Source organism: Coptis chinensis, chromosome 8 (assembly GCF_015680905.1).
Source record: "Coptis chinensis isolate HL-2020 chromosome 8, ASM1568090v1, whole genome shotgun sequence".
NCBI lineage: Eukaryota > Viridiplantae > Streptophyta > Magnoliopsida > Ranunculales > Ranunculaceae > Coptis > Coptis chinensis.
The window spans coordinates 67,747,609-67,772,869 of NC_141463.1; the positions used below are offsets into that span (position 1 = coordinate 67,747,609).

Consider the following 25,261-nt stretch of genomic DNA (forward strand, 5'->3'; position numbering starts at 1 on the left):
ATAAAAAGAAAATGATTTATATACGAACAACATCCCAGATACCCTAATACATGTCTTATACAATTCAAATATAATTATTCAAACAATAAACCATTATTCAAACATAATATAACTTTCTCCAATTTCATTCTTCATGTCCACTTTGGAAACCCGTAGTTTCTATGGGTATCATAACCACTAGCAATATATAAATATTCAGTACCATTTCGACATAAATAACATGGCATGTCCCAGTTTAATTTCAACAAAAGAAGTCATTAATGTTATTGAACCACTCACGTGCATCAAGACGTGTAGTTCCTCTTACCTTTCGAGACTCACTAGATAGTTTCTCACTTAAGTAGAGGCATTTAATTTTTTGCCACGTAAGCAGAACACTTCACATCATATCTGTAAATGTCTAACTATCATAAGCATTAGTTACACCAATAAATACACTAATTACATAATCTTATCAAACCAAATACAATACAAAACACCAAAACACATTCAACTTCACAAACAAAGTATACCCAGCATCAGACCCCGCCCATCACATTAGACAACCCATAAACCAAAAACATAAAGAAATGCCCAATTTTATACTAAGGATTAACAATAAAAGAAATTCTAGCAATTCCTGAATTCCATAGCCATAGATTTCAATTCTTATACGCCGTAAACTAGAAATGAAACTCACAAAGAATAAGCAATTAAAGAGCCAGAATCCAATATTCGTATACAAATAAAATTGAAATTCAATTGACCTTACAACAGAAGCAAACAAGTGATCTCATCGATGATCTAGATTGTGCTACTAGTTTGTGTATATTCTCAATAAAACAGCTCGGTAACAGATTGCTAACCAATTAAAATTAGAATAAAAAGAAGTAGAAGCTCCCATTTGGGCGGTTCATTCCAGCTTTCCTCCCATTCTTTTCTTGCTGCTTGCCCGCACTTTTTTCAATACTCCTTCTCCCCTTTCACTAAAAGTGGCAACCCATCATGTCCTTACACAAGACTACTTTGGTGCAAACTTGAGGTTCAACAAAAGAGAGATACCCTCATATGTAACCAATGGGTTCTCTTATATGTCCAACACCTAATTCCAACAAGCAAGAGGTGTAAGATATTCCAAACTTATTAACTTTGCCCATGGCCCATGCACATGTTCTCTGGTGGCTACCCAATTCATGTTACCTATACACTAATTAAGTAAAACAAGTGAAAATTTCAGATGCAACTAGTTTCACAAATATTGTCGTTAAAAAATATACTAGTTAATTAACCATAACTAATCTATATGATAAAACCTAATTATATTATATATATATATATACAACTAGTTGCACAAATATTGTCATTAAACCTCAACCGACTTCCACAAATGCTAACCAAAATGTCATTGTGCAATAAGGATTATCCAAGTAAACCTAAAACACGTCTTCTTTTTCTAGACGAAGCAGTATTCTAACTATCCCTGTAATTGAGAAGTGTATAACACAGATGGATGAATTGGATTGTCCATGAAAATCAATAAAATACACATAAGCCACTCAACTAATGGGGATAAGTTCATTTAGATGACTTTCGAGATAAGATAGACTCTTTTAAGACCGTTCCCACCATCAAGAATCTGAGAGCCCTTGTGGAGACAATAAGAATTACAGAGTTGGAAAGATGTTTGTTAAAGATAAAACATGATATCCCAAAGAAAACAAGGAGAGCTATCGAATACCTTAGCCGTGGTATGATGAACAAAGTTCTTCATGGTCCCATGGAACATTTAAGATGCGACGAGAGTAACAGTAGGCCTTTGAGCGAGATCCTCGAAAACATGCATGCACTTAACAGGATGTTTAGCCTTGAAACAGATGCCTCCATTTTGGAACAAAAGATTCAAGCCAAGATGGAACAATCCCGGAAAGAATCTTAGTGATGACTTGTTTCATACCATCATTTTCCAATAATAAGATAAGAAGCCCTAATTCAGTCTTCAAAGGGGCATTCAATTCGTATTGTAGAAATTCAGTAGAATTTTTGAGGTTTTGATTGCATCTTTGTATGTAATGTAATATAGTGGCCATCAGGCTCGGTAGTAAACAAGTGAGGCGTATTGAGTATTGACTCGGCTTGATTTATCATATATCCAGAAGTGCGTTTGTGTAAGCTGGTAGGAGGGATGTTTTGTTTGTTAGAATATATAATATGTACAAGAAGTTCTCGACTCGACAAAGGTCTTTAGAATAGGATGTTTTGGTGGTTTGTCGTGTCATACTTTGCACAATGGCCAAGCTGATGGCCAATCTCTATATGTTGTTCCCATATCAACTTCTCTTTAAACAGTAGGATAAATTAAGATGATAGCACGCAAATAGCTGATGACTGATCTTTACATAGACATATGGTGTTGGAAGATGGTTTGAAATCGAAGGATCACACCTTCCCAATAGCTGACCTAAGGGCTTTTCACCTATCGTGTGGGAACATTTTCCAAATTTCAACATTTTATTACACTATGAAATGAAGGTTAACTGGACATTTTATTTATTACCAAATGATCCGCCAACAAAATTAATTACTCGTGCAATGATTTCTAGTGTCTGTATGGCAAATAAACTTGCATCTATAGTGTCGCTGTTATATTTTCATTTCTCCAACACTACGATTGTGTGATGATTTGCCAAGTAAATTAGTTGCACAAATCTAGTTTGCCAACCATTTTGCCATAGAAACAACACCTATAAATAATATTGGATAAAACAAATTAGTGTAAGCTGGGGTTAGGCAGACTCTATCGTTTTATTGATTCGACATGAGATATCATCCTATAGTAGAAGTACCAAGAAGATCGTGAATAATCCTGCTTCGCAAGATCACTCTCTTGAGATCAAGAACTGCAAAGTATACTAGATCTCTCCAGGAGCCTGCCTTGCAAACAAAAGTCATCGCTGAAAACCGTCTTTCAGAGGTAGGTGCAACTTTTAAACTGGGTACTTAACTAGCCACTAAACATTTCTCCATAAATCTTCGAGTGCTTTTCTTTGAAGACGACAAAAAGGGCGTCTGTGTGTGTGTGGGTGTGTTTAGATTCTCACAAGATAGAGAATGCTATCTTGGAACTTGTGGTTGCTATATATGGTCATATGGATTCCTTGGATAACTAACATTGTAGGGGATATGCTTAGACAGCTATATCTAGAGGTACTCTTTGGAAGTTTTTGTTGTAACTTGGGGAGTGTCCAGAACACAAACGAATATGAGTATATCACAGATGACGTCAGATTTTCAGCGATAGTATAGAATAATAGGAACGAGTCATCTGATTTTTGGATCAGAAGTTCCAAATCTGGCCCTTCTGATCTCTTAAAATTTGACAAACACGAGAGAACTTTCACTCCACAAGCCATTATATGAAAGTGACATAGTGTTATACCAAACAGTGGAGCCTTGTATAGAAAATTGCTAAACCCAACCAATAAAATACTATTCTGGATTCAACCTTAAGTGTGTTAAAGGATTAATTTCAGAAAATTGCAGATCACTCCTAGCTTGTCCATTTACATGTCTATAAAAACATACATACACAATTTACCAAAAACAGACAATGGATCCTATAAAGCATGAAGTATACATTATGTTCAATATAATAAATACGCAATATTTCTTAATGAAAAATCTGGAATTTGAATATGCTATGTAAATTTGTTCAAACATTCAAAATTTGAATACTGGCCTTCGCCCACGCACCAAAATTTAGGCAATTGCTTCAAACTTTCATCAATCTAAAATCTGAATTTCCAAAAATGTCTTAATTGAAGCCTAATAGCAGGTTAAGGAAGTGATATCCAATTAAAAAACAAAAAATTAGAACCCTACGAAACAATTGAAGAATTAAATTTGATAGAACCATAAACACAAAAGCGGTAGAAAAGAAGAAGGAAATTACCGAAACCCTAAGCAAAATAGTTGGAAGAGCTAAGAAAAAAAGGGAAGTAGAAGAGCAACGGTAACAATTGGAGCGTGAACGCAATACTCTTTTTAGGAAGTGTGTATAATTGTCTTTCGCAGTTCCAAGAGATGAGATAATATTTTGTGCACGAGTGTCCTCTTTTTGTTTTTTTCTCTATTTCACCAAGATATCAGGATTGAGATTTAAGGGAAACTAGAATAGTAGAATTATCTCGGATGAAGTGAGATAATCAAATCGAAAATTACAACGGTTATACTCTAGCGCGATAAAATCTACGTTTTATTATCCCGGCCAATAAGAATCGAGGTAATATATATTTGTTTGTAGCTAAAAACTAACTTATTACATCGGTTTTTTAGTACAACTGAGATTACCCAAATTTCCTATTATATCAGTTCAACAATATGAGATAAATGAAATTTCCTATTATATCAGTTCCACACTACCCATCGTAAAATCTATATATATTATCTCGGTTAAGTATGATGTGAGATAACAGATTTATACTCAAAGGTAGTAACTAAGTTATGGGATATATTATCTCGTTTATGGGACATATTATCTCGCTTATTACTTGAACTGAGATAAGGCCAATTTTAGAATCGAGATAAAAACCCTTTTTTTTAGTAGTGACTTTACATCATATATGTAAATGTCTAACTATCATAAGCAGTAGTTACACCAACAAATACACTAATTACATAATCTTATCAAACCAAATGCAATACAAAGCACCAAAATGCCATTATGCAATAAGGATCATCCAAGTAAACCTAAAATACATCTTCTTTTTCTAGACGAAGCAATATTCTAACTATCCCTATAATTGATAAGTGTATAACACAAATGGATGAATTGGATTGTCCATGAAAATCAATAAAATACACAGAAGCCACGACACTTAACTAATGGGGGTAAGTTCATTTACATCTGACCTCCCCAGATCAAATACTGAAGGCCATTACAAGCCATTATATGAAAGATGACATAGTGATACCAAAACAGTGGAGCCTTGTATAGAAAATTGCTAGACCCAACCAATAAAATACTATTATGGATTCAACCTTAAGTGTGTTAAAGGTCAATTTTAGAAAATTGCAGATCACTCCTAGCTTGTCCATTTACATAGCATGTCTATAAAACATACATACTTTGAAGGAAAAAAGTAATAAAATATACGAATTTGGATTTGTTTACCTTGACCACTTGCTAATTTGGTCCTTCCATCATTCTTTTCCCTCTAGTATAAGTGAAAGCTCTAATAGCACTACAAAAAAGAAATTAAATCATATTACCATGGAATATATCACACGCAAAACAATTTTGGACCCAAATCACAAGACATCGAAAGGAAAAGCAAAATAGAAGTTTGACCATATAACTAATGTTGATGGTTAATTGAGCTAATGTTCTCCATTACCACCACACCCATTATGCTAAGGTACCTATATCACTCTCAATTGCATGGTTTTATCTGTATGATTATGCTAAGGAGCTACCCCCCTAGTTTTTATTAATTCCTGCGCTCGGTACTTATGTTTTAAGGATGGCTAATTTAGTTAACGAGTTAGTATATTGAGCCATATGATAATTCAAAAGGGGATATTGTATTGGATTGCTAAGTACTCTGTTTCTACATATACATTAAGCTTAGATTGAGAGGTATGTAAAGTCAATAACCTGCCCAATCCATGGATTGTATGTCAAATCTCATATACAACAAGCAAGCTACAGAAAGCACAATATCTGAACTACGAATAAGCTACTAAACTATGGAAAGGCAGTTCCAGCACACAGTTTCATTCACTACTCCAAGCTACAAGCAGTTCCAGCACATAGTTCATTCACTACAACAAGCTACAAACAAGACTACATGCAACAACTAATACAAGCAAGCCAAACTAACAAGGGATGCGGTCAGTACATAACTGGAATCAAGCTATTGTACGGACTGAGTAAACATAGGCCGGGGAACTAAGGCGCGCGCAACAAGCCCTTTCATCACTAAACTTTCCAGTGACTACATTTTCTCTAAGATCTGAGACATTCTCCCCTATCGACTATTACATTCCTCACTCCATGTCCTTCTTAAGTGAGGTGTCTTTAGAAATACTTCACTGTAATATATTGCTTTAGGAAAGCATAGATTAGGGGAGTCTGATTTATGCTTTGAAAAAATTTCCCATTGTCCAAAAAATAAAAAGAAATATAAAATATATAAAAAATTGTTGAAACTGCTTGTCTAAATGTGGTGGATCTGATCTATTGCAATGTCAACAAAGAAGCATCAGCCAAATGTTGGAATTCTACAAAGTGTTTCAACAAATATAATAAGTGTCAAAACAATTTTATTTCTAAAAAACCGATGGTTGTTCATTTCACCTATCTGGTGAAAACCATTCTCATCCCAAACTAAAGAAACCATCTTTTTTCTAACACATATATTCACCAAACTTAATAGGAAAACCACCGGTTTCGAAAAACCCCCAATAAAAGTAAAGTAAAAAATTAAATTTTTGTACCTGAAAACCTAGAGGAGTTGTTGAACTGTTGTGCAATTGAAATCAGTAGTGGGAATTGTTTCTGAGTTGGTGCGAGGTGAAAAGAGGGCAATATAGATGAAGAGAGAGTGGAGAGGTGAGATTGTTGGGAGCACAGCGGTTGCCATCATGATTTCGTGCAACCATTATTTGATCGTGTCCCTTTTTATTTTATTTTTTTTTTTTTGGCGATTTCTATTTTCTTTGTGTATCTATATTCTGAGATATTTGCTATAATATCAATTATATTAGTTAAGCACCGAGATAGTTGGTATAATATCAATTGAGATACACAAATAGTTTTTACTTGATTAATTACCATATGGGAATATTTTAACCATGTGGGAAAGGGCGGTGCGTGCAATTAATTGAGTCACACCGTTTCTTCACCGAGTCACACCGTTTCTTCACCAAGTCACACCGTTTCCTTGCTGTGTTAACCTCCAGAGTTTTGTTTTTCTGTATCTAGATTTTGATAAAGAGAATCTAGGTGTTGATTGCAGTTACAGATGGGTTATAGGCTTTGATTGGTTCTGATTTAAGTTGATTGGGCTTAAGGGTTAATGATAGTTATTTGGGTAATGCATGCAGTTTAAGACGGCGGAATTAGTTTATTCAGAGATGCATACATTGGAAATGCAAGAAGTGAGTTTTCCCTTGCTACAGGATTGGCTTCTGGGTTGGCGATAATGATATCCATACCTCATGCGGAAGTGTTCTGTGAAGCATGGATTGCCTTAACAACTTATATAAATCACTTGTTGGTGATCCTCCCTTTCTCACACTCCCCATCAGTAGTTCTTGTTATCACTACCATGGCATCTGCAAAAGGAAAAACTACTGCTCATATTAACCAAAATCCAATTGACAATCTCTCTTCTGATTTTGCCAGAAAAATCAAAATGTCTTACCGATCAGCCCCATCAATCAACTATTCAGACCGAATGAAAGCTAAGCTGCTGGAACGCAACAAGCTTAGTCTCTTTGTCAGAGTTCTAGAAGGAAAACTTTTGTATGGCACTTTTAAAGTTAATCTTGAAAAAACATGGGCTCCTTTTAAGATTACTGAAATGCATTTGTACAAAGGGGATATTTATCAAGTTTGGTTAGAGAATCAACATCAAATTGAAATGATCTTAAAGGCTCAACCTTGGATTGTCTCTCAGCATATTTTACAAATTGTGCCTTGGATGGAGATGAAGGATAATCAGGCACCTGACTTCAACAAGTTTTATGTTTGGGTTCAACTAGTTAACTTCCCTGAACTATTCGGGATAGGAAATTGTTGAAGGAAATCTAATTGATTCAGTGTTTTTCTCTCCAAATCAATTGATGCATCACGGAGTTGTACCCAAAGTTTAATGATTTTTCTCACTAACTTTCGAGTCAAGGCTTTGATGGATATTCATGATCCAATCCCACCAGGATTTAAGCTTCCGGAACCAATTAATGGAGTTGAATGGATCCAATTCTCGTATGAGTTTTTACCAGTGTGTTGCTTCAAATGTGGATTCATTGGTCATCATCAAGCCTCATGCAACATAGCAGATTCTGATCTTGGTCTAGAGCCACAGTTCACTTCATCTGGACTACGTTTTGATTTGTATAATCCAAAAACAAGGTTGTTCCCAAAACTAATGACTGATCGTCCAGTGTTTGAAGTGTCGATGATTAACCCTTATGAGCTTCCAAGAGTGCACCACCCTTTCAGGATTTTTGAGATTCCGAGACATGGCAATGATACTGAATCTGTTCTCGATGGACAGGAAAATCTGGACCTTCATATGCAACACAGGGATGGGAGAGATAAAGGCCCAATGATCATGGAAGTCAGCTCCCCTGGAAGAGATGTTGGAACAACTCTGAAGGCTGGACACAATGCTGGTACTAGTAATGATTGGAATATCAACTCTAACCCAGTTAATCTAGATACCTTTTCCCCAAGATCTCTGGGACTCTCTCCGAAAATACCTATTCAGCAACTGACCTCATTGCCTTATACTTCCTTCATCAGTATTTCACAGGAAATGTTTAATAATCCCATTAACATACCTTTTGTGGACTTGTCTGACTATACTGATACTGCTTTAGGTGATGAAAATTCCATGCACTACAAGAGACAAGAAATTGAATTTGGAACTGCAAATACAGAGAGTACTGAGTTAAGGATTATTCAGCATCAAGAGTTTGAAGGGAGCATGTTTCGGAGACAGAGAGCCTAAAGGCAAATCATCTCTGAATGTTCTTTGGTGATGAAAACTCCCTCTCTTCTAATGGTAATTCCGGTGGCTTTTTCGGTAGGTAATCCATACGGACGGTGAAGGAAAGCGGCTGCCATAACGACTCCCCAAAGAAGCCATGAGTTGCCTTGTGTGGAACTGTCGAGGCATTGGTCTCCCCTCGACAATAAGAGCGTTGAATGATTCAATACAGAAACCGAGACCAAAATTTATCTTTTGTGCGAAACTAAGGCGAAAGTATGACTAAATCTAGTAGATTACTTAGAATGGTTAAAGGTGGATATCAATCTTATGTTTGTCCAGCAAGAGGAATGTCTGGGGGTTTATGGTTTTTATGGGATGTTGATGTAGACCTTAACATTGTGTATGTAGATGATTGGATCATTCATGTTAAAATTAATGAAATCAGCTCACCTTGTTGGTATTTCTCTGGCATCTATGGTAATAATGATTTTTCTACAAGAAAAGCACAATGGCAAATGATGGAAACCTTAAATCCTGGAAATGATCAAGCATGGTTATGTGCTGGAGATTTTAATGATATTTTGTATAGAGAAGAAAAAAGAGGTGGTCGTCCAGTGTACCAATGGCAATGCCAACCATTCACTGATATGATACAAAATTGTCGACTGATGGATCTTGGGTTTGTGGGATCAACTTTTACATGGACAAATAACCAGTGCTTCCGCAATAGAGTTTCAAAAAGATTGGATCGTGCCCTGTGTTCAAGCAAATGGAGGGATATATTTCCTAATGCTCTGTTATTCCATAATGCTACTCTTGAATCTGATCACAAGATGTTACATTTGAGTTTAGATTCAACTAAACAAAAATTGAAAAGACCATTCAGGTTTGAAATGATGTGGACTCAAGATGCGAGATGCAAGAATGTAGTACGCAATGCTATGACAAGAGGTTTTTCGGGTTCTCCTTCCTTCTCTTTCTGTCGAAATTTATCAGCTTGTAGGAAAGATCTTATTGAGTGGAATCACAATTGTTTTGGGAACTTGGATGTGAAATTAAAGCAGCTTGATAAGATGTTAACAGAGTGCCAAGCGCAACAACATAGATGCATTTTTCCCACTGAAGAACAACTCAACCAGGAACAGCGCCTGCTGTTGGAGTATGAAGAGTTACTAAAACTAAAGGATACACACTGGGGACAAAAGGCTCGACACGACTGGTATGGCATGGGCGAATTGAACACAAAGTACTTCCATATAGTGGTGATAAACAGACGCATAAGAAACGATATAAACAGATTAGTGAAGTTGAATGGGGAGGTTTTAACATAATGTTTGGAGATTGGTGATCATCTTGTACAATACTTTTCAAATTTGCTTTCCACATCTGAACCTGTCTATGATGGTGAGTTAATTAATGGAAGTGATCCAACCGCTGGTGACGCAAGCAGATAATGACTCCCTAATCAGGGCGGTATCAAATGAGGAGATTTCAAATGCAGTCAGAAATATTGGTTCCTTCAAAGCACCAGGGCCTGACGGGTTCCAAGCTGTTTTCTACAAGACATATTGGGAGGAAGTGAATGAGAAGATAATCAGCCTGGTTAAACATTTCTTTCATGCAGGCACCTTCACTAAAGAAATAAACCATACCAATATTGTCTTGATTCCAAAAATACCCCCACCCTTAGCTAACCATTTCAGGCCTATTAGCTTAACTAATGTAAGCTACAAGAATATTGCTAAGATTATTGTCCGGAGGATGAGACCGATTTTGGCCGAATAGTTGGCCCTCAACAAAGTTCGTTCTTACCGGAAGATCAATCGGGATAATGCTGCTTGCACACGAGGCGTTTCATGTTATCGGGGTAAGTCAAATACAAAGGCAAAATGTTTTGGGCTAAATTTTGGATATGCGAAAGCTTACGATAAAATTGAGTGGCCTTTTCGGAGGAGGTTTTGAATAAATATGGGTTCAATGATGATTGGATACAAAAAGTGATGTTCTGTGTGCGGAGTCCAACCTTCTCTATTATGCTTAACGGATCTCCTCATGGTTTCTTCTCCCCTACTCGTGGCTTGCGACAAGGCGATCCTATATCGCCATACTTGTTTGTCCTGTGTGCTGAAGTCCTTTCGCTCAATCTTAATCGACTGCAAGAGCAGGGACTAATCCATGGAATCAAATTATCCAGACACAATTTGCCAATCACTCATCTAATGTATGCTGACGACACCATTATTTTTGGGAAAGGGAAAATTGAAGAAGCCATAGAAATCGACAAGTGTCTGCAAAGATATTGTGCTGCCTCAGGTCAAAGTTTAAATCGACAAAAGTCTCAATTCATTCATAATAAGAGACTACCAAACAGAGATTCTAGAATGTTCCACCGGATTTTCAGAACGCCTTGCACTGTTCACTTTCTAACCTATCTGGGTATTCCACCTGTGTTTAATGGGCGGAATAAGAGACAACACTTCTTGCCATTAATGCAGAAATTCAACAACAGATTAGCGTCTTGGAAGTTGAGCTTACTGTCTAAAGGTGGAAGACTTACTTTGATTAACTCTGTCCTTTCTGCTTTGCCTACACACGTTATGTCATGCATTCAAATTCCGGTGAATATTATTGAAGAGATGGATAAGATAAGAAGAAATTTTCTTTGGGCCCATACGACGGAAGAAAGAAAGATGCATTATTTCTCATGGGATCTTGCATGCTCACCAATTAATTGCGGAGGGTTAGGTATTAAAGATCTTCAAATGCAAAACTTAGCTTTGCTGGGAAAGAAGGCATGGGAATTATGTAATCCTCAATCTCTGTGGGCAACTCAAATGAAGGATAAGTACTTTCGGAGGCAACATTTTATGCATGCACATTTAACCTCATCTGCATCAATAACTTGGAGGACCCCCACACTACACAAGAAATTTTATTGTCTTGGGAAGGAGATGGCGGTGGGAGATGGCATTTCCATTCGGGCTTGGAAAGACAATTGGATTCCTGACACCCCAATTACGTTGCCTCTAATTGATAAACCCAGGGATTGTGTACAGGATAGAGTTTGCGACTTCATTGACCCAGTTACCAGACAATGGGACACAAGGCTGATTACAGAGGTATGGCCACCTGATTACGCCAGAAGAATCATGTCCATCCCACTCATTTCTGAAGGAAGAGAAGATACGACTTTCTGGTGGCCGCATAAATATGGGGATTACACGGTTAAAAGTGCATATAACCTGCTGCAGGATTGGAGTGATCCGACGAGGGAAAAACTAAAGATTTTTGCCAAAATCTGGAAACTAAATCTGCCGTATAAGGTGAGATTTTTTATGTGGCAGTTAGTACATGAGCTCATACCAACTGCGGACCTCCTATGCCGGAGAGGTTTAACGGTGAATAAAGTATGTTCTCTTTGTGAGTGTGTGGACGAAGCACCTATGCAATTTGTTTGTCCAATGTACGTTTGCTAGAGCTATTTGGCTGGGACTTGGTTTGTCAGTTTCTATGGATTACTATACTGCTGACACCTTCAGAGAATGGTTACAATACATGGTTAAATGTTTAGAGTATGAAGTCGATGCAAGAAGGTGGATGACTACACTAGGTGCTGGGCTATGGACCATATGGTTGGCGAGAAATGATATTATCTTCAATGGAAAACCACAACAGCCTTTCCGTTGTGTTATCAAAGCAAGAAAGATGATGGAAATCATGGCTGCGATTGTTGACACTCGAATTCAAAATGGCTCAGAGAAGATTGAAATTAATGTGAAATGGGACTGCCCACCATCTCGCTGGATTAAACTTAATACTGATGGATCATCTTTGGGGAATCCAGGTGCAGCAGGGGCTGGGTGCTTATTCAGAGATGGAAATGGTATGTTCATAATGGCCATTGCTACTCCCATTGCTTTCTCTACGACTTTTTTGGCTGAGGCAATTGCACTGAAAATAGGATTACAAGTTGCGAAAGCTTCAAACCTGGCAAATGTTCTCGTCGAAACGGACTGTCGAATGCTTTATGAGGTCGTAACAAATTTGTCATCCCCATTACCAGCAAGTGCAAAGGAGCTGATAAAGGAAATTCGAGACTTATTTTCGGAAGGAAACTTTCAATTGAATTGGAACTACAGGGAAGCTAATTATGGGGCTGATTCATTGGCAACGTTCGCTGCGCATATGGCAGAAACAATGACATGGGATACTACATTAGATCAAGAGAATAGATTACAAAATGGTTGGATGTTGCCTAAGTACTCTTCGGTCTGGAATGTAACTCCACCGCCTTTCTTAGGGAGGTGGCTTAATCATGATATCATGAATGTTTGTAAGAGGAGGATGACTTCAAGATAATAACATATCTTTAGCAAAAAAAATAATAATAATATCAATTGTATCAGTTTTGGGCGGGACAATTGAAATTTTCTATTATATCGGTTAAGTAAGATACGAGATGACAGATTTCAATATTTTATCGGTTAAGTAAGATACGAGATAATAGATTTCTACTCACAGCTAGTAACTAGGTTATGGGACATATTATCTAGTTTATAGTACATATTATCTCGCTTACAAATAGAACTGAGATAAAAAAAACCCTTTTTTTAGTAGTGTCATAACCAATTGGGATACCTGTGAGCATTGTGAATCAAAATGGGTAATCCCAAGATCACCCCATGGGAAATAGAATGTGTGGGTAGATTTCCACCACCGCTCAACTATTCCAAACAACAATGTTTGATCATTTTGTCCCAAATTTGAATTTAAAAAGTTCCCAAATGGTGTGGCGGTAACCATGACAAAATTAGGATCCGTTTTTTATTTCAAACAACGCAACCATGACACAACATTTGAAAGTGTGCAACGCACTTTCCATAGGTGTATTATCTGCATTCATATTACACGCAATACAACAAACTATTCAATACAATATAATTTCAACTCAATTTTTTTTAACACAATGCAACAAATTCAAATTAATTACACAACAACAAATTTGATATAAACTAACACAAATATTAATAATTAACATAAAAAAAAAATCTAAAACTTACTTGAGACTCCGCCACTCTATTTGCTACGTATTGGACTGATGTTGACGGTAATGGTGGGTGTTCATCGATTTCACAACGCGGTGGAAAGTTAAACCCAAGTTCAATTTCGTCCTTCTCGTCCACATTTTGAATTCTTGACGACGATCTTTTTTTCACCTTTTTTTTTATATATATTTTGTAACTTTCAAACCATCTACTACGCTCTTCATATAGTGAGGTTGGTAGAGAATCATTCGGGGGGTGGAGAAGTCATTAGGAATTGAAGAAATTGAAATTTTTTGGCAATGGCGGCAAGAAAATCGCAATGGAGGCGCAGGAAGAAAGTGAAAGTGGTCTATTTCACATCTGTTATATTTGACTCACCAGACGGGATGTTTCATTCCATCTCGTTATAAAATACCAGATGAGATGTTACATTCCGTCTCAATCAAAATGCCTCCAGACGGAATCCAACATCCCGTCTAAGATTAATTTTCACCTTTGCATTGGGCAGCCTTACCTTGCTTTTCACCAAAACGGTCACTACTAAAAGAATGGCTTTTTGTGTCACTTATTTTTTTTGTCTCGTGGCACTTACTAGAAAAAAGTGGCATACAGAGTTTTGATGTGTCACTTTTTTATGGAATGAGGGTTGATATGTTGCTTCTAGGAAAAGTGACACAAGTAATTTTATTTTTTGTGTCCCATTATTTGAACGTGACACTAGTGGTTTGCCTTGTTGTGTCATTTATGGGTGTAAAAAAATGGAAAACAAAATTAACAAATTATCAAAATAAATAAGCGACACTAGTAATTGCTTATGCCATGAAATTCAAAGTCGGTGATTTGGGCGCGGCTATATTTTTAGGTTCCCTCCAAAAAGAATTAACTTACTAAACGTAAACCTAAAAGAAAAATAACACTTAGGATTAAAAAAGAAAAAAAAAACATAAGAAAAAAAAAGAAAAACTCTGTCTTGCAAAAACGCTGAAGAGACTCTTTCTCCTAACTAATTCTCACTAGCGTTCTAACACCACCCAGCAGTCTCTCATCCATCTCTCGTTCTCCGTCCAAGTTCCCTTTCCAACTGTCTCTCTCGCGAGCAAGAAAATAAAGATAATATTTTTTTTTCGTTTTTATTTAAGAATGAAATGTAAATTCTTAAAGTTATATAATAATTTTATTTTACTAAATATTGTGCAAATACGTCAATTGGGGAGTAACCCATCATATCACTTGAAACTTGAATTTGAAAGGGCTTATTTGTGTGTATGTGACTAGCGATTGAGTTGTTTAGTTTATCATAAACAAGTTCTTTTATAAGCACCTAGTTGTTTGGACACATGTCTAATAGGGTACAAAACTAACCCCACAACTAAATCAATGCCATAGGTTCCTGAGACAAAGTAACAGTTGTGGAAAAAGTACCTCTGTTAAAGTTTCATGCAAGAATTGGCGTGAAATGTTTCCTTTTGGACTGGTTTTGGTTATAATCTTGCCGAAGAGAAAAAGGAGTTGAGCCGTGTAAGGGAGAATCCCTGTTGCATTGTAGTTACTTATTGTATCTCTTGAGGTTATTTTCGACTTAGATACGTGTAAGTTTAGGTTACCTTCTTGTTCTGATATGTCTCATTCGGTTCGAACTCATGAACTTACTCCATCTTGTTCCTTGAAAGGTTTTTATGAGTATTGATGCATACCATATTTCTCATATATTGACTGGATTGCAACCACAAACCCTATGAATGAAAAAGACTCTTTTTCTTAAGCTATTAGAACTATATGTATTCGGCTCTTGTCAATTGCATATAGACCCAACGTTGAAGGCTGTTCAGTTTGTTACAAAACCAATTTAAGCGGACTTTTTGCATACACTGAGTTCTGTTTTCTAGGTGATCACCTTGAGTTTAATTTGATAAATAACCTTAATCATCTCTTAATTTGAATGTATATCTTTGTAATTTGGCAGGTTGTTCAGCAAGCATTACATGTTTTAACAAATATTCTTTCTCCTAAACTGGAAAATGACTATGCGCATATACTAGAAGTGTTTCTGGAAAACCGTGGTATCTTGGTTCTATTTGAAATCCTTTGCTTTGACTTTGTTGGGGATCTGGATGTCATTGATTCCTGCCCCACTGTTGCATGTCAAATACTTATTGGTTTGTCAGGTGACAAGAGAATTGCTGATTCATTGAAAAGTCTGGAGGTAAAAAATTCTCACTCTGGCATTCACTCTTACTTTTAAGTGCTAATTCCAGCAGATTATGAAATGCAAAATTAGTGAAATCAGTCTTATATTTCAATATGGTAATGTTATACGTCACTGTAAAAATCTTGAAATAGATTTTAGCGAACCATTTCCTTTCTTTCTATGGATATAGGTAGTAAAATATTTATGTAGATAGCGTGGTGTAGGTTAGTTTTAGATGAAGTTTGATAGCAGATAACCAGTCCAGCTATACTGGAGAACGATTCAAAAGGAAGCCAATTACTTAACATCCAAGAACAACAACTCGATCCCATCTAGCTATGAAATGCTGTAGGGGAAATCTCTGAATACTTTGGCTAATATAATTTTTCCTGACGTTGTTATGATAGTTAACTGTTCATAAACAATGAATATAAAAAGAACTTGTCAACATTCGAAGCATTTTACTATGTATGTGCCAACTGACAGTCTCGTTTTAGATTGTGGAGAAGCTATCACAGCTTATTATAGATTGCTGTGACACACCTGGTGGTGAGCAGGGGAAGCACCAGTTTGAACTTGCGCAAGCAGCAGATGTGTTGATTGCGGTAATTGTCAAAATTCTGTCGTCATATTCAAATATGTATCTTATTCTGTTCCAAGAAAAGCAGACCAGAAACATCTCCACGGACTCAGATACCATTTTTTTTTCATTGTTGTAGACCATAACGAGTTCAGGCCGCGCAAATACCTCAAATACCTCAAATTGATGCTTCTGCCTTAAATTTGAGGAGTTAGTTGAAGCGACATCCATTACTTACTCTTCCAGGTATTTACTTCAGCATTGTTTGCGTTTCGTCACCAGGGTCATATTCCTCTGAACCAGCGACACGATGATAATATAACTTCCAGCCTCCCAATCCGCTCCTGAAGTAGAAGAAGAGTGCACCACTACTTCAAAAACCTCCAACCTTAAATTTTCATACCGTAGATCACCGACATAGTCGAGAATTCCAACACCACCGTGATTCATCAATTTCAAAAACATCATGAAACAATGGTGGTTGCACCTGTAGCAGATGCAGAAGAGAACATCTCAGGTTGAAGTTTGTACACCAAATCAAAATAAGGAAGAAGGTGAAGATACCAAGCCCACTCCACCTCTTTTTCCACTTTCGCTACCTCCATTGATCAGAAACCAAGGAAGGAAAGTGAGTGAGAAGAAAGCCCTCGAAAAATCAGTTGGGGAATTTTTGCTTCATGACTCTTCTAGCCATGAACTTGAGAACAGGTTAACAGTGGCTCCAGAGACTAGGATTGACTGTCATAGTCTTCGAGTGATTTTATAAATTTTATGTTTGCTTTGAAGCTAAAACTTTAGTTTTTCTATGAACTTGTTAAATTTTGATAAATGTATTTTATATTTTCTGCAGAAATGTTCGATTCAAACTATGGTGGATGGCGCAGAAAATGGGAAATCAAAGACAGGATATCCCTCTAGAAACTCAATTTCTTCTATTTTAGTCGAACATTGAAGAAGAAGGTGAATCCAATGAAACAATCTACACTGTCTTTCTACCTTTGATTGAAGGTCCATTTCGATCTTGTCTTCAAGGCAATTCAAAGAACAATGAGCTTGATCTTTGTTTTGAAACCAAAGCTTCTTCTTTCACGCATTCTCTCTTCATCAACTCTAGTTCTGATCCATTCGCTACAATCACTGATGCAATGACAGCTGTTAAATTTCGTTTAAGATCATTCCATCAACGTTTTGAGAAGAAATTGCATAAGATTGTTGACTATTTTGGTTGGTGCACATGGGACGCTTTTTACCAGAATGTCACCCAAGAAGGTGTTGAAGATGGTTTAAAGAGTCTTTCATCTGCTGGTGTACTGCCAAAGTTTGTGATCATTGATGATGGATGGCAATCAGTTGGTCTAGACGCAGAAGAAAATAAAAAAGGCAATAAATCCGAGCTGTTGCTTAGGCTGACCGGGGTCGAAGAAAATGATGAGTTTAAGAAGGAAAATCCTACTATGGGGATTAAGAGTATAGTGGATGTAGCAAAGGTGAAATATGGACTAAAATACGTCTATGTGTGGCATGCAATTACCGGTTACTAGGGTGGGGTACAACCGGGTTTGGAGGAATATGAGTCGTCCATGAAATTTCCAACGGTGTCAAAAGGAGTGCTGATGAATGAACCAAATTGGAAGATGGATCCACTGGCAGTGCAGGGATTGGGCTTGGTGAGTCCAAAGAAGGTTTACAAAATTTACAATCAGTTACATGAGTACTTGGCTCAGCTAGTGTGGATGGAGTTAAAGTGGATGTGCAGTGCGTTTTAGAAACTCTGGGTGAAAATTTAGGTGGGAGGGTTCAGCTAACTAGACAGTTTCACCAAGCTCTTGATGCATCTGTTGCTAAGAATTTTCCTGATAATGGTATCATTGCTTGCATGAGCCATAATACTGATTCAGTCTACTGGTAAATATCATTTCTTTCTCCCTTCTTCATTTTTTATTTTAAAGAAGCCTACTTAAATATGGTATGGGCATACTCTGTGTGTAAAATCTGCTTAGAGATTAGTTTATCTATGCAGCTTTATAGCATATCTAGGATACATAAACCAGTCATCGGACATTAACATAACTCACATTTTGATAGTGTTCTTGCTGAACTTTGTGAATAGCTCAAAACAGACGGCAATTGTGAGGGCATCAGATGACTTTTATCCACGTGATCCTGTATCACACACCATCCACTTAGCATCAGTGTCATACAACAGTATCTTCCTTGGAGAATTCATGCAGCCAGACTGGGACATGTTCCATTCTCTCCATCCAGTGGCAGAGTATCATTCTTCAGCAAGGGCGATCACAGTGGGCCTGTTTATGTCAGGTAACAATTCTTTTCAATTGTCAAAGCTCTGTCAGTAACCCGTGTTGGGTAAACAATACCCTAAACAACTACTTTGCACAAACACAGGACACAACAACAACACAAAAAACTCAATGCAGAAGCAGCACAGAGACACAATTTCTCTAATGAGAGAACTTCCAATATCAAAAGATATTTGGGATTTCAATGTTTCAATTAAATGGGGATACACTACAACACAATATTTATTACCCAAACAAGTAGAGTAGATTACAATGAAAAAACTAATGAAAAATGGAGACAAGAGAATTGACCTTTGTATTTGCGGATAAATCGTCACAAATACTGAGCTAGTGAGTGAAAAACACTTGAATGAGAGACTTCTTAACTTACTCCATAGTTGTTGGTCTTCTCTCCTTTTATAGTCCACCTAACCGCCATTGAAGAATTCTCTGGAGAAATTGAGAGCTATCGCAAGAAGAGGAAGATGAATCTGAACGGTCGAACAATTCGAGTTTTCTCTCTTTTGTTCTATTCTAAATCTTGAAAATCTTGAAGTGCCCTTTATGAGTGACCTAATACCAGTTGGGTCCTCATAAAGAGGGACGCCCAACAAACTCCCCCTCCCGATTTATGAGGAGGTAACCACCATACCCAAACCTACAATGGAACAACAGACTTCATACTTGCCTTTGGGTAATGCCTTTGTCATCATGTCGGATCCATTCTTATCGGTGTGTACCTTTTCAAGTAGTAACTTCTTTTCTTCAAGTACATCTCGGATCCAATGATATCTCACCTTGATGTGTTTCGACTTGGAGTGGAAGCTTGGATTCTTGCTAAGGTGGATGGCACTTTGACTGTCACAATATACGACATACTTCTCCTGTTTCACGTCAAGTTCTTTAAAGAACTTCTTCATCCACAACATTTCCTTGCAACTCTCTGTAACAGCAATATACTCCGCTTCTGTAGTTGATAGAGCCACACACTTTTGTAGTTTAGATTGCCATGACACAGCTCCCCCTGCATATGTAAACAAATACCCTGAAGTAGACTTCATAGAGTCCACATCACTAGCCATATCCGCATCAGTGTAGCCTTCTAACATAGGTTTTTCACTTCCAAAACATAAGCAAGCACTAGAGGATCCTTTGAGGTACCTTAGGATCCACTTCACTGCTGCCCAATGTTCTTTCCCGGGATTGGAAAGAAATCGGCTCACTACACCAACTGCGTAGGCGATATCTAGTCGTGTGCATACCATGGCTACCTACGGCTGATGCATATGGAACTTTCTCCATTTCTTCCTTCTCTTTGCTGCTTGAAGGGCATTGATCATGACTCAACTTGAAGTGACTAGCAAGTGGACAACTAACTGGTTTAGCGTCGTCCATATTAAACCTTTTTAGTACTTTCTCAATGTACCGCTCTTGTGATAGCCACAACTTCCCAAGTTTTTCGTCATGGGAGATATGCATACCAAGTATTTGTTGAAATTTGGACCCAAATCCTTCATGGCGAATGACTTACTTAATTAATTCTTTCTTGACCTTGTAATTTTGTTAGTATCTTGTCCAACAATTAACATGTCATCGACATATAATAATAGGATGATAAAATCACCATCGAAAATTTTTGGACAAAGACACAATGATCCGAGGTTGTTCTTTTGTACCGTGCTCTACCATGAATGATTCAAACTTTTTATACCATTGTCGTGGTGCTTGCTTCAACCCATATAAGTTTTTCCTTAGCTTACAAACCAAATTCTCCTTACCCTTGACTTCAAATCCTCTTGGTTGCTCCATGTACACATCTTCTTCAAGATCACCATGTAGGAACGCCGTTTTAACATCTAGTTGTTCAATTTCTAGGTTCAAGCTTGCTGCCAATCCCAATACAACTCGGATTGAAGTCATCTTCACCACCGGCGAGAATATCTCATCAAAATCTACACCCTTCTTTTGGCCAAAACCTTTCACGACTAGTCTAGCCTTGTACCTCGGTTGCGAGCTTTTCTCTTCTGATTTTATCTTGTAAATCCATCTGTTTCAGAGTACTTTCTTTCCTTTAGGCATCTCAACCAAATCATAAGTGTTGTTCCCATGCAAGGAATCCATTTCTTCTTGCATAGCTTTCAGCCACTCTGTCTTGTGCACATCGCTAATAGCTTCTTCATAAGATTCAGGCTCACCTCCTTCCGTGAGCATGACATACTCATTTGGAGGATATCTTTTTGATGGTTGTCGCCCTCTAATTGATTGTCTCACCTCAATTGGCGGTTCTTGAGGTGGTTGTACTTCTTGTTCAACATTGGGTTGAACTTCTAATTCAACTTGCTGCTCTACTTCTTGCTCATTATCACTTGTATCATGATTTTCTAATTCATGTCCTTGGACAGCTCCAGCGCCATCATTTCTTTCTGCCACAGGAGGAACAAGTGGTTCTAAGTCAATGAGATCATTGACAAAGGGTTCAAGCTTTTCGAGCTTCTCAAAGTTCTCAACAGTTTGGTCTTCAAGAAATACCACATCTCGGCTCCTTATCACCTTCTTATTAGCTGGATCCCATACCTGTATCCGAACTTCTCATCACCATATCCCAAGAAAATGCACTGTGTTGCTTTTTTATCGAGCTTTGACCTTTCGTCTTTAGGAATATGCACGAATGCCCTGCAACCAAACACCTTTAGATGTTTATAGTGAACATCTTTGCTGCTCCATACTTTTTCTGGTACTTCTCCATTCAAAGGTGCCGAAGGGGATAAGTTAATCAAATAACATGCCGTATGCATTGCCTCCCCCCAATAACTTCTTGGCAGCTTTGCGTGTGAGAGCATACACCTAATTCTTTCGACAATGGTCCGGTTCATCCTTTCCGCAACACCATTATGTTGTGGAGTTTTGGGAACAGATTGCTCATGCCGAATACCATGACTTTTACAATAGTCATCAAATGGCCCAATATACTCTCCGCCATTGTCGGTGCGGATACTCTTTAATGGATTTCCCGTTTCTCTTTCCACCATGCTATGGAAAGTTTTAAATATATCAAGCACCTGATTTTTAGTTTTCAAAGCATATGCCCACACTTTCCAAGAAGCATCATCTATGAAAGTGACGAAATAATAAGCACCACCAAGCGTTTTGACTTTCATAGGGCCACAAACATCGAGTAAACTAGCTCCAACACATTAGATTTCTTTGTAATAGAATTCTTATGAAATGAGACTCTATGTTGCTTACCAACTAAACGGTGTGTGCAACTACTTAAATCGCGACCTTTCATGTTAGGCAAGGCTTGTCTTTTGGCGAGGATCGTAGAGTCCCTTCTCGCTCATATGACCAAGCCTTTTATGACATAGCTCAGTTGAGGACTCCTCAACTGCATTCAACGAGCCCTTGCATAGCTTTGTTTGTGTCTTGTACAAAGTGCATCATCTTTTTCCTCGTGACACCACACGAGACCCCTTAGCGAGCTTCCATTCACCGCTACCAAATTGGTTAATGTAGCCTTCCTCGTCGAGCTTTCCTGCTGAAATTAGATTCAAGCGAAGATCTGGTACATGACGTACATCTTTGAGAACTAATGTGCAACCAACACTAGTTTCAATACACACATCCCCAATTCCGACAATTTTAGAAACGTCGTTGTTCCCCATTCGCACTACACCAAAATCACCGGACTTATAAGATGTGAAGAACTCCTTACGAGGTGTAGCATGGTAAGATGCACCAAAGTATCAATCACCTAATCTTTATCATGACATGTGACACTTAAGACATGCATCTTCCACAGTTTAGAGAACAATATGATGTCATCCCCATCCGATGTAATCGCCGTAACATCCTTCTCATGCTTATGACCTCCTTTTTCTTTTATTTGTTCCTTCTTCAACTTTCGACACTTCGCTCTTGTAATGACCGGCTTGCCACAATGGTAGAAACCGACTTCATTCCGTGGTCTTGATTTAGATCTGCCTCTTGACCTTTCACGGTAGTGAGGTTTTCTATTTTGGATTCTCCCCCGGCTTTCTGTAATTAGTGCCTCTGAGTGAGATGAACTAGTACTATTTCTCCTTGTTTCTTCATTTAATAAGCTGCTTGTTGCTTGACTCATCGTAATAACTCCATCTGGACTAGAGTTACTTAGAGACACAAATAAGGTTTCCCAACTCTCTAGCAGAGCGTAAAGTAACAACAATGCTTGCAATTCGTCTTCTAACACCATCTTCATGGAGGCGAGCTGGTTCACAATACTTTGCATCTCGTTTAGATGCTTGGTCATTGACGTGCCATCTTTATACTTCAAATTCACAAGCTTCCTAATCAAGAAAGCTTTGTTTCCAGCAGTCTTTCTCTCATACAACCCTTCTAATTTCTTCCAAAGCGAGTACGCCGACGTCTCCATTGAGACATGATGAAATACACTATCATCTATCCATTGGCGAATAAAGCCAATTGCTTTGCGGTCTAATTTCTTCCAATCGGCGACACTTGTCGCTTCAGGTTTTTGCCCCTCATTTTCAATGGGTCTTTGCAAGATCCTTGCGAAGACAATAAGTCCTCTATTTTGCTTTCCAAATTGTGTAGTTTGCCCCATTCGGGCTCACCATTCGAGTTGTAGTTGATTCCATGATTTGTACAAGATTACTAATTTAAACCCCGCCTCGATACCCACCGTTGGGTAAACAATACCCTAAACAACTACTTTGCACAAAACACGGGACACAACAACAACACAAAAACTCAATCACGAAAAGAGAGACACAATTTCTCTAATGAGAGAACTTCCAATATCAAAAGATATTTGGGATTTCAATGTTTCAATTAAATGGGGATACACTACAACACAATATTTATTACCCAAACAAGTAGAGTAGATTACAATGAAAAAACTAATGAAAAATGGAGACAAGAGCATTGGACTTTGTATTTGCGGATAAATCGTCACAAATCTTGAGCTAGTGAGTGAAAAACACTTGAATGAGAGACTTCTTAACTTACTCCATAGTTGTTGGTCTTCTCTCCTTTTTATAGTCCACCTAACCGCCATTGAAGAATTCTCACGGAGAAATTGAGAGCTATCGCGAGAAGAGGAAGATGAAATTTAACGGTCAGAACAATTCGAGTTTTTCTCTCTTTTGTTCTATTCTAAATGTGAAAGTACTGAAGTGCCCTTTATGAGTGACCTAATACCAGTTGGGTCCTCATAAAGAGGGACGCCCAACAACCCGCCCACATAATTAATTAATATTGTAATCAATTCCACTTGCTATATTGAAGGATGGCTTGGTGGTGCCCAAAGTCAAAACTTTGTTTCTGTTATTGCTGACTAGCCAAAGGTTATAGATGGGCAGATTTTCTTAGTAGTGTTTCTCTCATTACACTCAACCAACTGCATGGTTTGGAAAGGTTGAATTGGTCATGCAGTCATGCATTGCAACAATATCAAAGAGATGTTAACAACTATGTGAGTTTAGTCTTTATTTATTGTATTTTTCATTGTATATTTGATTCTATCTTGAAAATAATGAGAATGAAACAAATGCATTTTCAGTGCGATCAAGACATCAAATATGTCCAAAGGAAAGAGAAAGATGAATCCAAATCCAAATTAGAACTATGTGAATGTAAGTTTAGTTTATTTGGAATACAATACAAAATATCTTCCAATTTGTGTATGTGTTAATGCAAGTATTAATTATGTGTAGTGCCCACAACAACAAGGGGGGATTGTATGCGGATATTATGTATTGCGCTTTATGCGAGATTTAGTAGAAAATCTTGGTCCACCACTCAAAAAGAAGGTGATTGTAAAGTAATATTATTTTTCATATAGTCTTAGCTAGCTTATAAATTGGTGCATATGTAAATATGGTAGGCAATGTATTGTCTACATTATTCATTTTCATAATATTTATAATATATTTTTCATTGAACAGGTATTGAAGTTCTCTAGCAAGAAGAGTTGCGCCACTAAAATAGATGAACTTCGTCTTGAATTCATCGACTTTATCCAACAATTTATCTAAGTAGTTAATTTGGGTAAGTGGGCTTCCATGCATATATATTTTCCCTTTCCTTATGTATATATACTTTTCTTATCGATTATTTTTTCTTACTTGTGCAATATACCATTCTTGATTCACTTGTTTTTTAATTTTATATACTAGTCATAGTGGAATGACGACTTCATAATATGATACAGGTGTATGGATCGATTAACAGATAAATAGATGGAAGCTAGGTTTTTTGGTGTTAGAAGTGCGCACAACAAACTAAGATATTGTTAGGATAGCATTGGCGTGTCATGTAATTTTTATTTTTTATTTTTTTTTTTTGCTTTAATTTATTGTGATTATTTTGGTATTGGAATGACTTATTTTGTTGGGAGTCAAACTTGATAATAGATATTAGATTTGATCCATGAAATCAATAGAAGTTAATTG

General features: G+C 37.4%; 1 protein-coding gene and 1 pseudogene across 2 annotated transcripts; both read left to right on the forward strand.

Annotated features, from left to right (window-relative positions):
• Window positions 1-8,971: 8,971 nt before the first annotated feature.
• On the forward strand, window positions 8,972-10,027 carry LOC147482582 (uncharacterized). Its single transcript, XM_086579350.1, has one exon. The coding sequence runs from the start codon at window positions 8,972-8,974 to the stop codon at window positions 10,025-10,027; it is 1,056 nt and encodes a 351-aa protein (XP_086435476.1).
• Window positions 10,028-15,696: 5,669 nt separating this feature from the next.
• Window positions 15,697-25,249, forward strand: LOC147482583 (putative galactinol--sucrose galactosyltransferase 6; annotated as a pseudogene). Its single transcript, XR_015206442.1, has 9 exons — window positions 15,697-15,944; window positions 16,427-16,534; window positions 16,649-17,217; window positions 17,360-18,414; window positions 18,620-18,828; window positions 24,370-24,442; window positions 24,524-24,619; window positions 24,755-24,857; window positions 25,021-25,249. The product of XR_015206442.1 is annotated as a putative galactinol--sucrose galactosyltransferase 6 (transcript).
• The last annotated feature ends 12 nt before the right edge of the window (window positions 25,250-25,261 follow it).

Bases quoted from the DNA above. Each gene is read 5' to 3' on its own strand.
- LOC147482582 (XM_086579350.1), top strand. From the start codon at position 8,972: ATGACTAAATCTAGTAGATTACTTAGAATGGTTAAAGGTGGATATCAA.